The 15,565-nt window shown below is 26.3% G+C and overlaps 4 protein-coding genes across 4 annotated transcripts; 2 read left to right on the top strand and 2 right to left on the bottom strand.

The window, feature by feature from the left end:
- The first annotated feature begins 1,084 nt into the window (after window positions 1-1,084).
- LOC112600582 lies at window positions 1,085-3,226 on the top strand. The gene is made up of 6 exons (XM_025347850.1): window positions 1,085-1,239; window positions 1,325-1,449; window positions 2,211-2,293; window positions 2,405-2,496; window positions 2,580-2,725; window positions 2,793-3,226. The coding sequence occupies exons 1-6, from the start codon at window positions 1,156-1,158 to the stop codon at window positions 2,824-2,826; spliced, it is 564 nt and encodes a 187-aa protein (XP_025203635.1). The 5' UTR covers window positions 1,085-1,155; the 3' UTR covers window positions 2,827-3,226.
- Window positions 3,227-4,977: 1,751 nt separating this feature from the next.
- LOC112600548 (proteasome subunit beta type-3-like) lies at window positions 4,978-7,232 on the top strand. Its single transcript, XM_025347803.1, has 5 exons — window positions 4,978-5,140; window positions 5,677-5,793; window positions 5,865-6,040; window positions 6,716-6,988; window positions 7,083-7,232. The coding sequence occupies exons 1-5, from the start codon at window positions 5,138-5,140 to the stop codon at window positions 7,129-7,131; spliced, it is 618 nt and encodes a 205-aa protein (XP_025203588.1). The 5' UTR covers window positions 4,978-5,137; the 3' UTR covers window positions 7,132-7,232.
- Window positions 7,221-10,956, bottom strand: LOC112600547 (probable ATP-dependent RNA helicase DDX23). The gene is made up of 10 exons (XM_025347802.1): window positions 10,640-10,956; window positions 10,410-10,573; window positions 9,780-10,342; window positions 9,578-9,711; window positions 9,400-9,519; window positions 9,166-9,324; window positions 8,855-9,094; window positions 8,534-8,794; window positions 8,277-8,451; window positions 7,221-7,519 (listed from the first exon to the last, which is right to left on the bottom strand). The coding sequence occupies exons 1-10, from the start codon at window positions 10,760-10,762 to the stop codon at window positions 7,293-7,295; spliced, it is 2,166 nt and encodes a 721-aa protein (XP_025203587.1). The 5' UTR covers window positions 10,763-10,956; the 3' UTR covers window positions 7,221-7,292.
- Window positions 10,957-12,745: 1,789 nt separating this feature from the next.
- LOC112600541 (F-actin-capping protein subunit beta) lies at window positions 12,746-14,659 on the bottom strand. The gene is made up of 4 exons (XM_025347794.1): window positions 14,510-14,659; window positions 14,178-14,389; window positions 13,933-14,105; window positions 12,746-13,282 (listed from the first exon to the last, which is right to left on the bottom strand). The coding sequence occupies exons 1-4, from the start codon at window positions 14,510-14,512 to the stop codon at window positions 12,813-12,815; spliced, it is 858 nt and encodes a 285-aa protein (XP_025203579.1). The 5' UTR covers window positions 14,513-14,659; the 3' UTR covers window positions 12,746-12,812.
- Between the last annotated feature and the right edge of the window lie 906 nt (window positions 14,660-15,565).

The raw sequence follows: 15,565 nt of genomic DNA, 5'->3' as shown, positions 1-15,565 counted from the left end.
AACAATAATAACCTCAGATCATCAAAGATGATATAAAGATATATCAAAATACGTGGTTGTCTTCCATAAATCCTCTTTTTGGCGCGCGAATGATTAAAATTTGATTTGTTGTGAATTGTGATCGAACCTAACAGATAAGTCAAAATAATATGTCCCATACAATTATTGTACAATAAACAATACCTAGATCATATACTTTGTAAGTGTTCACATTTTGTCCCTATGACTTACGAGCAGTAGTCAGTAGTCACTCACTCACTCAACGACCTTGCTTAATACTATGTGCTTATTGCTTATAAAGATGTTCAAGATAAACTTTAAGTCGTCCTACTTATTTAAAGAACAGTGAACAGTAAGGTCTTCCGAGGTTTAATGTTTAAGGACAATACCCTATTAACCTATTAGCAATATTAGCTATTGTGGCCCTATTCCCTATGGATATTAATTATTTTATATTTTTTATGATATATTATACTCTATAACTGATGCATTGTATAATGTTGCAAACTTGCAGCTTCTACTTCCTAAAAAGTGGCGAGTAATGAGTATTAACTTCCCTTCTAATTCTATATAACTAATATTGAAAATAGAAATAAAAAATAATTTGAAAGTTCACGTTATCATTGAAAGTTAAGTTTTCTTTTACTCGTGTTTAATAATCTCTCTCCACTTTCCACTACATATAGTCAATTTTCTATATCTATGGTGGAGACACACTGTAAAAAATATATTTACAATACATTTAAATAGATAAACAATACACAAACAATTCATAGATAGATAATATTATTATTTTTACTATAAATTATAAATTATAATATTATAATATTATCTATAATCTATGATTATATTATATTCTGTGGACTGTGACTATTTCATATTTTCATATTTCATGTCACAAAATTAACGATAAGTTATTCCATTGGTCATTTTAGTATTATCACAATATAAGTATAATCAATGCATTAATGTCATACAAATAAATATTAAATTGGCATGATAAAGATTAAAGAATTATTAACAAATATTTTAAATTTCTGAACATAAAACAATTTTTATCAATTAAACTACTAATAATATACGTTATTAATTTAACTAAAATAACTGTGATCTAGTTTAACTTAAATATATAAACATTTTATATATATATTTTAAATGGCTTCAAAAAAGTCAATGAGTTTAGCAAAAGTGAAAGACGAATTAGTTGATGGTGTATACATCAGACCATCAAAGAAAAAAGTAACTTATTAATGTTTTATGATTTTATCTATGTATATGTAATATATACACAAAAAATTAATCATATTATTTGTTTAAAAAAAAGATAATGACATCTCAAATTGTCACTAATGACGAGTTAACAAATTTGATTCAAGAACGTTTGGCTAATCGACGTACCGGTGAACGAACAGAATTTGCTAATCAATTAGCTAGAAAACTAATTAAGAAGTAAGCAAAATAATGTTTGGCAATTTACGTTTATGATTTTAATTTGGATATTTGCAGGACTATCTTTGAAGTCTATTGATAATAATATATAGAATATGTTAGTTATCGAGAATATAGACTTAATCTTAGTTGCTTCATATAATTTGTTAGAAATCATTGACTATAATAATGTGTGTTATATTTTATCCTTGTATTGTATTATTTACACTCCAACTATTCAATTAATTAGTATTTAATGGTAGTTGATGTATTTTCACATTTTGTTTATTAGAGTAGTATTGAATGTTCAAGGAAATTTATCTATTAATAAAATAAATATTATAATAAATATACCCATATTATTCTTTATAGATATTTAAATAAGGCATAATTAGTAGTTTTGAAACTGACAAATATTTTATTTATTGATAAACCAACTAAGTTTTTAAGTTTTGGGTTAAGAATATTACTATTAACTTAATATTTAAATATATAAAAGAAAAGAATCATTATAGAAATTAAAAAAAAATAGTACATAGTAATTTTATAATATAATTTGCTCTTGAAAATGTCAACAGCACATTATAGTTCTATTTCATAAATTACTAAAAAAAAATAGATAATTATTAAACATTTTAATGGGAGATGATTTGAGCATAAAATTTATACTTGTTATATGATGCAGTTCATATTTTACTTAGATATTAATGTAAAAAAAGAAAATATTTTAATAAGTTATTTCTTATGTACCTAATATTTTATTTTATTTTTAATTTAATTAGATTACACGATCAAGATGCAAAACTTCGAAAAACTAATGGTAAAAAAAGAGGTGGATTGGTTACTCAAATTAAAGATGAAAAAAGTAAGAGCTAACTTGATAATTATAATAATAATGATTATTTAACAAATTACAATATGTGTTATTAGAATTGATGTGTTTTAAATAACAGTAAAATTTTACTTTAAACATTAGGTGGTCACTTAAATATGAAAATATGTAAAGAAGAAGTTCTTTCTGAATCTGATTTAATTGATGATTTTGATGCAGATAATACTCCTCCTCCTGTAATTAAAAAAATAATTTTTATTGAGTAAAATTAAATTTGGTTATTATGCTAAAAATCTAATTAAAATTTTAAACATTTTAGAAAAAACGTGATCCACCTAAAATGACTTGTAAAGAAATGGCAATGACAATTATAAATTGCAAAAAAATATTAGAAGACAAAACAACATTAGATAAAAAAGTTGCAAATAAATTTACTTGTGCACTCAAGTCAAGATTAGCTCATAAGTGAGTTATATTATAAAATTAATTTTATGAATGTACAATTCTCATGATATTTTTTTGTTTTTTACAGATTAAAAAAAAAACCAAATGCTTCAAATAAATAATTTAATATATTATATTTGTATGTCTATCTTATTTATTCTGTTCACGGAGTTATATACATTGAAATTTAAGAATATCTTTTTATGTGTAAATTATTTTTAAAATTGCAACTGTTCATCTATAAGGTTTCTACAATCCTGTAAACATAAACAGCCCCTGAAAATAAAATGTCATTCCACATTGAGCTTCTTTGAAGTTGACAAATCATTTTCTAGAAAAGCGTGAGTATTTATTTATTAAAACCCAATTTATACTAATTTTAGTTACCAACAACTGCTCTAAGGTAAATATGATACTGGGTGTAGGAAAATCTTTAGTTTACTAAAAAGTGTTTATATTTATTTTAATTGTATCATAGGTTAATATTTATTCATTTTTAACAATATTATTATTGCATTTTAACTTTTTATTATTTATATAGCTTATAATAAATAATATTATAGATACGCTACATCTATACAATTTTTTATTGCTCATAATTTTAATTTTGATTCTTCTCACTAATTATGGTAAAATTAGTTGGGAAATATGTATCTATCTACTTTTCTCCAACTTTTATGCGCTACAAGTGAATCAAATCTAAATTAATATTATGAGTGATAAATGATAACATTGAAGTTATATTGTGTATGTAAAATATTATTTTTAATCTATGCTATTAAGTAGTTTATACTGATTTTATGTACAATTTATTTTTATTTTTTGTTAATTTTAAATTATCAAGTTCTTTCTTTATGAGTTTAATTATTATATTAATTAATATGTAAATTACCAATTTGTAAAGTTTTTCTTTAAGTTATTTTTTCAATAATATTGTATACAAATAAAATTCATATATTATTATAATAAATCTTAAGAATGATTTTATATTGTACCTATTCAATTAATAATAGAAAAAATAAATATTTTAAACTGTATATAGTATACATATTATATATTTTAAATAATTTTAATATTATTGTAAAAAAAATTTAATTTATTTTTAAATTAAGTAAACATTTATTGTTCCAGTATATTGTGTTCAAAAATAAATAATATTTTGTGTATTTAATAATATAAAATAATAATTTTTAACAGTTTAGAGTTTAGACTGAGTAATTAATTATTATAATTATTTTCAAATAAACCAGTATCCTGTGTTATTATACTTACCACTTATTGTTCTATAGTGAATGAAGTTGTTTTGTGTTTAAATGTTAAAAAATTATAATTAAATATTAACCTTTGAATAGGTATTTTATATTGAGCACGACAAATCATGAAATGATATGAAACATTGTGTAAGTAAATGAGTGTCAGGGTAGATCGTAATTCCATAGAGCACCCTACCTTTAATCAATAAAAAGGATGTCTTCAAAAAATTAAGCACTGTGACATGCAAATATGAGATTGCTATATAATTTAGACAGGTAATGGATAGGTTTATAGATTCAAATATATTCGCTATAGTATACCTACACAATTAAAATAACTATTCAATATTATATTTTTTTAAATATTAGGTATAGGCACTAAATGTATTAAATTAAAATGGACAATAGTACCTATGTATTAACACACAAATACACAATATTAACAAATGAATTAAAATTGGTATTGTTTGTGGTATATATTTTTTCAAGAACTTTAACAATTCCCAATATTTGGTCCAACTTATATGAATCGATATTTACGAGTTACGACCATAACAAATTAAAATATGTATCGTTCATGCCTAATGCATATATCCCACCTATAACATAATTATACATTCATATTATATGAAATTAAATTTTATTGAATTTTAATAATTTATATTCAATTTGTAAGTTTGGAATTAAACAATTTAATACATTTATACACGACTATATATGTTTGCAAATAATTAAAATAAGTGGAAGATTTCTTTCAGTGAAGCCTTTAGCGCCAATTTTTATTAAAAATTATTTTATTTTGAGAAAAATCATCAAACAACAAACATGGCAATACCATAAACGAGACATTACCATAAACATTTATACCGGTGAATACTGGTGTTCGGAGTGGATGAATTTAATTTTCGATGCATTGTCGTTTCGTTAAAGATTTTAAGGTTATACTTATATTACTCGGACAAAATTAAATAATCACGTAATACCATAGAATAATTTATTAAATGATAATGAATTATTTATTTAGTATTTAGTATTTACTATTTACTAATAAGTAATAGTAATTAGCAATAGCTTTAGCTATTATATTATAGCGCTTGTCTCTTACTAAAAGTTGTAAATTGTGAAGATTTTCGTTTCTTAAACCTTTAAGTGTGCAGTTTCATATATTAATCACTTCAAAATGGTAAAGTATTAATTTATTATGTCTCAAACAAATTACATTGCTATTAATAGTTATATACTACAATACATTATATTATGTGTTTTGATACAACAAAAAATATTTAAAATTTAGTAAAGTATTTTAATGTTCAAAATAACTCCCATTGTTGAATGTTGTAATAGGTACTTGTAATGATCAAATTGCATACATTAACAATAATTTATCAAATACTTTAAAAGTTGTTAGGTATGTTTAAAAAGATAATAGTTATAATAATGACAATTAAAAATAGGATTTAAACATATATAATAGAATTATAAATTATAAATACCTAAAAAAAAAAAAACCATACTAACTTTATTTTTAACACATTTCTATTCAGAAGGTAAAAATTCAGTCTATCTATATCTAATTAATTAGGTTTTCGTATTATTTTAGGGATAATTTAATCAAGTGTTCTTTTAAAAAATATATTGTTCTGTGTCACTGTGTCAAAATACAATTTTTATTTATTATGTGTTGTTTATAGACTAGAATTGTTTCTTAATTGTTTATAGAGTATCATGGACTATAATGGTGGTGCCTTAATTGGCATGAAAGGTAAAGACTGTGTTGCAATTGCAACTGATAAGCGATTTGGTATACAAGCCCAAACAGTTTCTCTTGATTTCACAGTATGTTGTTTATTTCTTTATTATTACTTCTTGTTATTACCTATATTTAATTGTTTTAGTTTTGATTATAGAAAGTTTTTCAAATAAATCCTCATACATATATGGGATTTCCTGGTTTAGCTACAGATATATTTACCGTATACGAGAAAATAATGTTCAGAAAAAGATTATACGAGTTAAAAGAAAATCGAAAAATATCTCCTAAAGCTCTAGCATCTCTGGTCTCTAATTTGTTGTATGAAAACAGGTAAGTTATCTTCAAATAAAAAAAATTAATTGTAATTTTTGATTTAAATAAATTTAATTAATATTATTAATTCTCCTTTAAAATCTTGTTTACTGGGTCTTATAAAGTTGAGAATCATTATTTTCAATGATTTTTTTACAAATATATGCATTGATTAAACTTATTCTAAAAATACTATGTACAACTTATTTGTCCACTATCTATCAATCACAACATAATGTGAAGTTATTTCAAATCAGGGCTTATGTTTTATACTTAAACATTAAGTTGTATATTCATAAAATACCATAAAAGTTGATAAATTTTAAAACATGAATATTTAATGTGTAATAACTTTTTTTAACATTTCATACTGACTGTTGATTTATAAACCCAATGATGTGCTTAAGGCAGCTTTTTAAGGTAATTGCTTTAAGACTAAAATAAGTTGGTGGATAATTGGGTACCAAGCAGTGAACTTAGTGTGATAAAATCTTTTATAATAATTATTAAAAACTGTGGGTGCATGAGTGATCAAATAGTAGCTTGCCTCAGGTCTGAAAATTGTTCAGCATACAATTGGATATACCTGTCAAAATTGTTTCTATTTTATTATTATACAATAATGTATAATAATTCTTACTTAATCTATAGTATATATAGTTTTTATTAATTATTATGTTTTCTACTTAACAGATTTTCACCATTTTTCGTAGAACCAATGATCGTTGCTTTGGATGAAGTGACATTGGAACCATATATGTGTGATATGGATTTAATTGGTTGTGTAAATAAGTCTGATAACTTTGTAGTTGGAGGTACTAGTTCAAGCCAATTATACGGTCTTTGTGAAGCTCTTTGGGAGCCTGATATGGAAGAGGATCAACTATTTGAAACTATCTCACAAGCTTTAGTCAGTGCTTGTAATCGTGATGCCATTTCCGGTTGGGGTGCAAAGGTTTACATTATGTGAGTAAAACTATTCTGTTTAAAAAAGTTTAACAATTATTTTTTATTTAAGTGTTTTGGTAGGTAATTTAACAAATCATTTTTTATATTTCAGTAAAAAAGACAAGATAATTGTGCGTGATATCAAGACGCGTATGGATTAGGTGTTGGAACATACCAATTTCAAATTGTACACATTTTTCTCATAAAAATTGTTATTCTTTTGAAAAACTATAAATGGGATAAAAATTAAATTTATAATAAAATAAAGTAATTTATTTTGTAATTTGAGTATTTAAATATTAAGAATATTTTTAAAAGTATATTAAGCAAAAATTTTCTCTTCTCGTCTTTTTTTGGGCATCATTACAGTGCCAGGTTTATGCTGTGCTTCTGGATGATTTGCTAACTCTGGAGGACAAGTCGATACTGGACTAGCTTGTATAACTTGTTTGAGATCATAAAACAATGGTGAATCATCTTTTGTTAAAAATGTAATTGCTACTCCAGTTTTTCCAGCACGACCCGTACGTCCAATACGATGAGTATAATCTAGAAAAAAAAGAAATTTCCAATTATTTATTGTTAGTCATTTTTTGATTAATATATTGGTATACAGCAGTATCTTGGTGATCCAGTTAGTCCAGTAATCCGGCTATATTAACCTATATTTATCTGTCAAATAACCATAAAATTACTATCGTAGACAATATTTAAAACTTGGATAAAATAAAATACTAACTGATAAATCTGAGTAAACTTATTATCATTTTATTTCTATTCAATTAACATTGACGTGTTGTGTATATTCATTGTTATCGGTTAGATATTATATTGTATTACGCACATGATACATGGAAATTTAAAATGTAGCAACAAAGAAAATAGAAACACACTACTTTAACTTAGGTCAAGAAACTCAAAAATTTTAAATTAAATAAAAGCGGTGACAAATTAGTAAATTTTGCTAACAAATTTGAAGTAGGCCGTGCTACAATAAAACATACCAGAAAATTTTTTTTTTCTAAAACAAAAAAAGTTTAAAGAGTGCGCAAAACATTAAAAACTGATTAGTTTTCTGAAGTTGAAGATGCCTTGTATTTATGATTTTTATAAGAATGTAATTGACATACATCAATTGTTATTTTTGTTGATATTTTATAACGGAAAGCTAATTCAATGAGTAAAAATTTGTTTATATGTGAACCCCTATTAATATGGCAGTTTTGTTAATTCGACAGTACCCTGGTCTGATATCTTATAGATTACCGAGATTTTACTGTACTTTTCAAAAAGCACGTTAAATTACCTTCAATGGATTTAGCCATGTCATAATTGATGACCATAGACACATCTTTGATATCAATACCACGACCAACCACATCAGTTGCAACCAAAATATCTTTTTGGCCACCTTTGAGACTTGCCAAAGCAAACTCTCTCTGTTCTTGTCCTTTACCACCATGGAGTGTACATGCATTATACTAAAACAAAAGTAATTAATTATACTTTATTTCTGAGCCATATTACCCAAAAATGTTATTTATAAATAGACATTATATTTACCCCAAGTTTCTCTAGACCCTTGGCCAATACATCAGCACCTTTCTTTTGATTGACAAATATAATAATTGGTGGATCAACTTTACGACTGAGGATTTCAACAAGTCTTTTACGCTTATCATTTTCACTCATCATGTGGACTATTTGTTCTGTACGTTCTACAGGTTTACCAATGGATCCAATGTAAACAACAGCAGGACGACGTAAATATGTTCGAGCCAAACGTTCCACTGCTGGAGGCATGGTAGCCGTAAACATCACAGTCTAGGAAATCAACACAATTATAAGTTATCAACATTTTTCATCCATTTAAATTGTACTTACTTGTCTATATTTTTTTTTGGAATAATAATTTGCTAATAATTTGGACTCATCTTCGGCATCTTCATTATCTGGCTTCAAATTTGTAACTGGCATGTACTCTAAAATCTTTTGCACATCTGGTTCAAAACCCATGTCTATCATCCTGTCAGCTTCATCTAATACTATATATGTGCATTGATTCAAAACTAAATATCTGTTTTCTAGAACGTCAATCAAACGACCAGGTGTTGCAATAACAATCTACAGAACATTTAAATTGTGTAAAATATAAAGTAAAAAGATAATAAATTTGATAATAACATATTAATTACTTCACATCCTAATCGTAATCTAAATCCTTGTTCTTCTCTAGACAAACCACCGACAACAACTACAGTTCTAATACCCAACGGCTGTCCGAATTTTAAAGTTTCTTCTTCTATCTGTTGAGCTAATTCACGAGTTGGTGCCAATATAATCGAATAAGGACCCTAAACATATTTAAAATGCAATTTTCTCAATATTCCTTGAATATTTTAATAAAATAAAATAATAATCATCATTACTTGATCAACATCTTCCATTCGTTCCATTTTAGGTAAAGATTGAATCCATTCAATAAGTGGTATGAGGTAAGCCAAAGTTTTACCAGAACCAGTTTCAGCAACACCAATAATGTCACGATTCTATAAATAATAGTGAATAAAAAAATATAAATATAAATTTGAAAATAAAACTATTTACCTGGAAACCAATGGGAATAGCTTGTCGTTGAATAGGTGTAGGATCCTTGTAACCAACTTTTTCAATGATGTCCATAATCTCACTTTTAATTGTAGACTCTTTCCATTTACGAATAGGTTCTGGTATTCTACCACCTTAAATAAAAAATTAATAATTACTTTAAAATAAAATTGAAAACATTCTGAATTAATTTCTTAAATACCTTTAATAGTTATATTATAGTCCTCTCTAAATATTCTCCAATCCCTCTCAGTCATTTCATCCAATTCTTTTTCTGACCAATGTCGGTCATCCCATTTCTGCTTATCTTCTTTTCGTTTTACTTTTTTCAGCCTAACCTTTTCTTGTTCTTTTTCAGCTTCAGTCCTACGTTTTTCCATGAGTTCACCATAAAATTTGGACTGATCTTTTTTTTGTGCTTTAATGTCAATGCCTGCTACATTACCACGACCAAAAAACTGTACTTGATGACGCTCCTTGTATAGAGCGTTATAATCAATTGAAGTATCTTCAGACGCGTCCCAATCAAAAACAAATTTTCTATCATTCAGCCGACGAACACGTCGTTTTTTTTTTGTTAAGCCTAAATAACGTTCTCGTATGGCTTCCTGTTCTTTCTCTTTATCTTTGTACAATTCCTTGTCTTCAGGTTCTTCTTTTTTATCTCTCTTACGTTCTCGTTCCCGACGGTCATGTTCTTTATCCCTTTCGCGTTCACGATCTCGATCGCGATCTCTGTCCCGATGGTGCTCTCTGTCACGATCTCTGAAAAAAAAAAACTATAAGTGATATCTAACTAATATTGATTAAATTATAGCAAAGCAGTCCTTACCGATCATCTCTGTGATTATTACTGCCATGTCCACCATCTGCCTGATGCAAGAATTCTAAGCGTTTCTTGCGTTCTTCTTCTTGCTTTTTCTTCACTAGCTCACTTTCCTCTTGTCTTTTTCTCAGGGCTTCAGCAGCTCGTTGTTCTTTTGTCAAAAACACTGGCTGAAAGTCATTGAAAAAACTAACATAAGCAACTCCGCAAGCAAAATCAACCGAAAGTGTGCTTACCTTGCTTCTGGCCAATTCTTCGGCTTTCTTCTTGGCCAAAAGTTCTTCAAGGGATAGAGGTTCTTTTTTATCCGACTTTGACACTGGTGTCGGACTGGTCGAAGAGGTTTTGCTATTGTCCATTTTTTACAGATTCCGGACGAATCGCATAAACTTACACTTATCGTGTACCCCACGGCCCACTATTTAATCCCAACTAAACCAAGATCGGTATTTTTAATATTATAATCTTTAATTACGGTCCCATGTAAATAAACTTATAACGCACGCTATCGTTTTCTGTTCAAACTGTATACAAAAAAGTAAAAACATCATGTTTTTATTTCTTATCTGTTATCAGTTCTGTGTCGATGCTAAATAACAAGTCTTAAATTATAATCATGGATTGGTTGGTTGGCGGGTTGATAATGCTGATCGTCAAAAAGTTTCTTCCCTGCAACACAACTATTTTTTTTTTTTTTTTTATAACTAAAAGTAGAATTCGAGTACTAAATACTAATGCACTATCTACCTATCTCTAAATTAAAAACAGCGGCCGGCTGAGATACTATTTATAATCTAAACAATTTAGTGCTATTAAAGTTGTACGTAAACGTAGTATTACTCTATGATCACGATTTAAGATATTATACCGTATAAGTTATAAATATATTTAATCGTGTCTATGATCATTGATGTTAAACGTAATCACGATTAAATATCCTTAAATGTCTTTGATTGAGTTGTATATTTCATAATTTAATTTTCATTAATAACAATGATAACACATTCGTTCCCAGTCCTGCTTCCCGAGTCCATATATTAAATTCCTTATTAGTAATTACTAATTATTGAACGGGATTTATTGACAAATATGTTCTGTTCAGTGTTTACCAATTTACCATGTTAATCTGTGTTTATCGAATGATAGATAAAAAGTATTTAGTTCATAGTCATGCCCATGTTATGTAAATTTTGTAATAAAATTGTCAAACTATGCCTAAATAGCTATTAATCAACAAGAAAAAAAATTTTAAAATATTCATAGCTTGCAGAAAAAAAAACCTTACTCATTCTAAGTCTGTACTACAATTTTCAAAAAGAAACATGACGTGATACAACTGATACAAGGTAGTTAAAAATTAAAATCAAATTCCGATACAGAAAGATACATTTTTACTGATATAAGACATAAATAGCTTCAAAAGCTTGTAAATGCTTTATATTGAATCAATATATATTGATACACTTAAATTTCTATTTTACATATCTTGATATTGATACATGGTGAGCATTAGGTATTTAATAAAACATAAATTAATTAACATTTGTTAAACATTTTTAATCATACCAATAAATACAATGTTATTTAATTTGAATAATAGTATAATTATAATATTAATGATGCTGAGTAACTAAAAGTATAAAATATATTAATAGGCGGTAGGACTATTATTTACCTAAATAAAAATTAATAAATAATATACACATAAAATTTTAAAAAATATTACCTATATGTTGAATTCATTATTAATTAACTTTAATAAATATATATTAAACCATACAAATGTTAATTTTTTTTTTTTAATCCTATGAATAAGTTCCATAATTTATTAAGTGTAACTTAAATAATATATTTTGAATAATGTATGTAGTGTGTAAACCTACAACACAAATCCAATCAACAGAATTATAATATTTGTATAAGATTATGTTAACTTTAGAAGTTGATAATAATATGTAAACAATATTTCAGAAACAGTATAATTCGTAAAACTTTATAATTATTTTTAATAACTTGAACATAGCACATTTAGTAGTAACATAGAATTGTGTTCAACTCAATACTTATACGACACTTTTAAGCCTCAAGTATGATAATAAGCTATTTAAATTTAATAGGGCGGAGTTTTTAAAAAAAAAATTGTAGAGACCAAACATTCTATTATTTAAAGTAAATAAATAAATAAATAAATAAATAAATAAATAATAAGAAATTACTTGAGGGAACCATAATTTAAATTATCGAAAACAGATTTTCATAACACATTTAATAGGTGAATCAAAAATAACAAAAAGTTGAATGATTAGGCCAAATTTGATTTAATTTAGGCACAGTACTTTTCTATTTCAATAAAAGTAAGTCCAGTATGTTCATAAAAATATTGGAAGATCTTTTTTAATACAATTATTACTAATTACTAGTCGGATTAGTGGAATCTTTTGCATCAGACTTGGTATGTCGCTTCTGTAAGGCAGCAGTTAAATCTTGTCTCAAGGCTTCTTTATTTTCATCGTCGGCATTCAATGGCACTACACTTCGTAAACCATTCATTATGTCACATGTTTTTCCAAAATAAACTTCATTCAGAGTGTTACGCATTTTATTCTCCATGTCCTCAACCATACGTCCAATATTAGCTATTTGTGGTGAAGAATCCGACACTGGACTGTCCATTTCCGTTTGTCTGGTCAAACTACCTGCCAGGCTCATACTACCTGACACAGCTTTATTAGTTTGTAACCACAGCATAACAGTTGATGTGAGTTTATAATGTGCGTTACGTCCAGTATTTTTTTCTTGTACTTCCACTACATGTATAGAATCCCAAGTACCTCGTACTTTCTTAGATCCATCTCCTACCTTTTTAATCAATATAACACCTAAGAGAAAAAAGTATTAATAAATATTTATGTTTTTGTACAAAAATTAAAATATAGCAAGTTGAATTATCAAAGTCTATATTTTTTTTTTAGATTTTTATAAAATTATATGAAAAAGATTGTTAAGGGAGTAGTAATGGTAACCTAATTTTTATTTTTAACACTTTTTTTTTAATTTCCACTATAATAAGGGAAAAATTAGTGAAAAAAACAATTGAAATTTAATTTTAAATTATTAATTAAAGATGTTGTAAACAATTTAAGAAGCTATAAATTCAATCTTTAAATCAAAGTGCTAAGTGATTCTCAAAATATATTTCAAAAAAATAAAATTGTATATCTTAAAATAAGTAAATTTCAGATAAAATAACTAATACTTAAGTATAAATAATAATTTTCCAAATAAATTATTTCACTTTAAAAAGAAAAAAGTTTAAACATGATATGTAATGTTATGAATATTTTACAATTGAATAAAGACATAAAATCATCAGATTTTCAGATAATTTTGTATAATAAACTGTTAATAACTGTATTCCTATATTATATATTGTAATATTTAAATCACTACTATTCATTAATAGTAATTTGATTAAGTAGTTTAAAATCTACTCTATAACATTATAAAATTAATAATACATTTTTATTACCGGCAAAACCCTGATCTAAATCCCATAGGTAAACAGAAGACACACCACCTTCAAAATACATTTCTCTATATTGATCAAAAGCCATATTAGCATCTATTTCAAGCTTGCGTAATTTTTCAGTTGGGACAGCACCATCATCCAGCGGTGGAAAATATGTATTACTCCAGGGTGATCTAAATAGATGACAGAAAAACAATTTTATTTAGTCACTAAGAATATAATATTTAGAAAGTCAATCAATTCACCTATATGAATCTCCATCTCTGTTATAATCACAAAGTAAAAAATCTTTGCCAACTTGCTTGTCTCTTATGATTTTTAGCGGCTGATCAACAGAAGACAATAGGTCTTCACATAAACTCGGAACTAGGTCGATGAGATCACTCAAGTGCTTTTCAATTTTTTGAGGCGGTAAACGCCGCATAAGATCTAGTGCACAGTCCATTTGGATATCAGACTAATATAATAAAATAATGAAATTTTAACATACAATAATCGTTTTAATAGTATAGAAATTGTTAAGTACATGTATTAGATGTGTATCAAAATGTGTTAGGTGAAGTAAATAGACACTTACCATTTTTAAGCAGTAATACAAACAATCAAATGGTAAGTAATTTAATTGGACTATCGACCAAAACCGATCGCTGAACGGCAAAGATAATTATTAAATATTACTAATAAATAATGATAAATATTTATAATTTTTAACACTAGATAGATACTAATAAAGTATACACATTTTTAATAATACAAAATTCTTCGCTTATCACTCGTGTCTGTCTATTAGTATGGAGTAATTATCATAGTCGTTTATTATCTACAACCGTGGTCCATGGTAACCATCTTCAAGACCATAGTGGTAACTTTCTTATTATATTTTATTGTAGGGTACCTAGCACGGTTTAAGATTAGATAAACCGTGGTACCTAGTTAGCATGAACTAAAATATTTTACATGGAACATAGAATACTACAAAATAAAGATAATATAAATATTATAACATTTATAACGTAATATCTTAAATCTTTAAAGGCTATGGAGTATGGACTGAAACTAATATGACGTGGACAATTTATTAAGCTCAGTTCACAGGAAAAATTAATTTACATGAAATACACATATTAGATTATTCTTTGGTGTTCATTGAATATTTTAGCATAAAAAAAAAAACTATATATTCTCATTAATTATAGAACGTGTATGTTTTTTTGGAGAATTAAATACAAATTTCAATTTTTATGGACTTTAGAAATCTGTACGATAGTTACAACCACAAAATAAATGATTTTATAAGAATTCAATATCTCAGAATACTTTGTCCTGATCAACAAAGTTTTTACATACCCAAGAGATAGTATAAGATCACTTTCACTTCCATTATTAATAGATTTAAAAATGAAATTGGGATTCTAAATTCTTATATCGTGGTCCTAGTATGCTGGGCAACCAAATTACCTTAAAATATGATTCATGCCTTCATGGTATAATGTTGTTTAAGCTCTACAATGTGACCAAAGGTCGTAAACTAGTGTCTTCTCTAAAACGCGCCAAAAATAACGCAAATTCTGTAAAGACAATTTTGATATTATTCGGTAATTTGTTTCAATTTATTATTATCTTATTAATCTTT

The sequence above is a fragment of the Melanaphis sacchari genome, unplaced genomic scaffold (genome assembly GCF_002803265.2).
Source record: "Melanaphis sacchari strain LSU unplaced genomic scaffold, SCAv2.0 Contig65_pilon_pilon, whole genome shotgun sequence".
Taxonomy (NCBI): Eukaryota; Metazoa; Arthropoda; class Insecta; order Hemiptera; family Aphididae; genus Melanaphis; species Melanaphis sacchari.
Note: the sequence above shows the minus strand (reverse complement) of the source record. Positions and strands in the feature narration are given on the sequence as shown.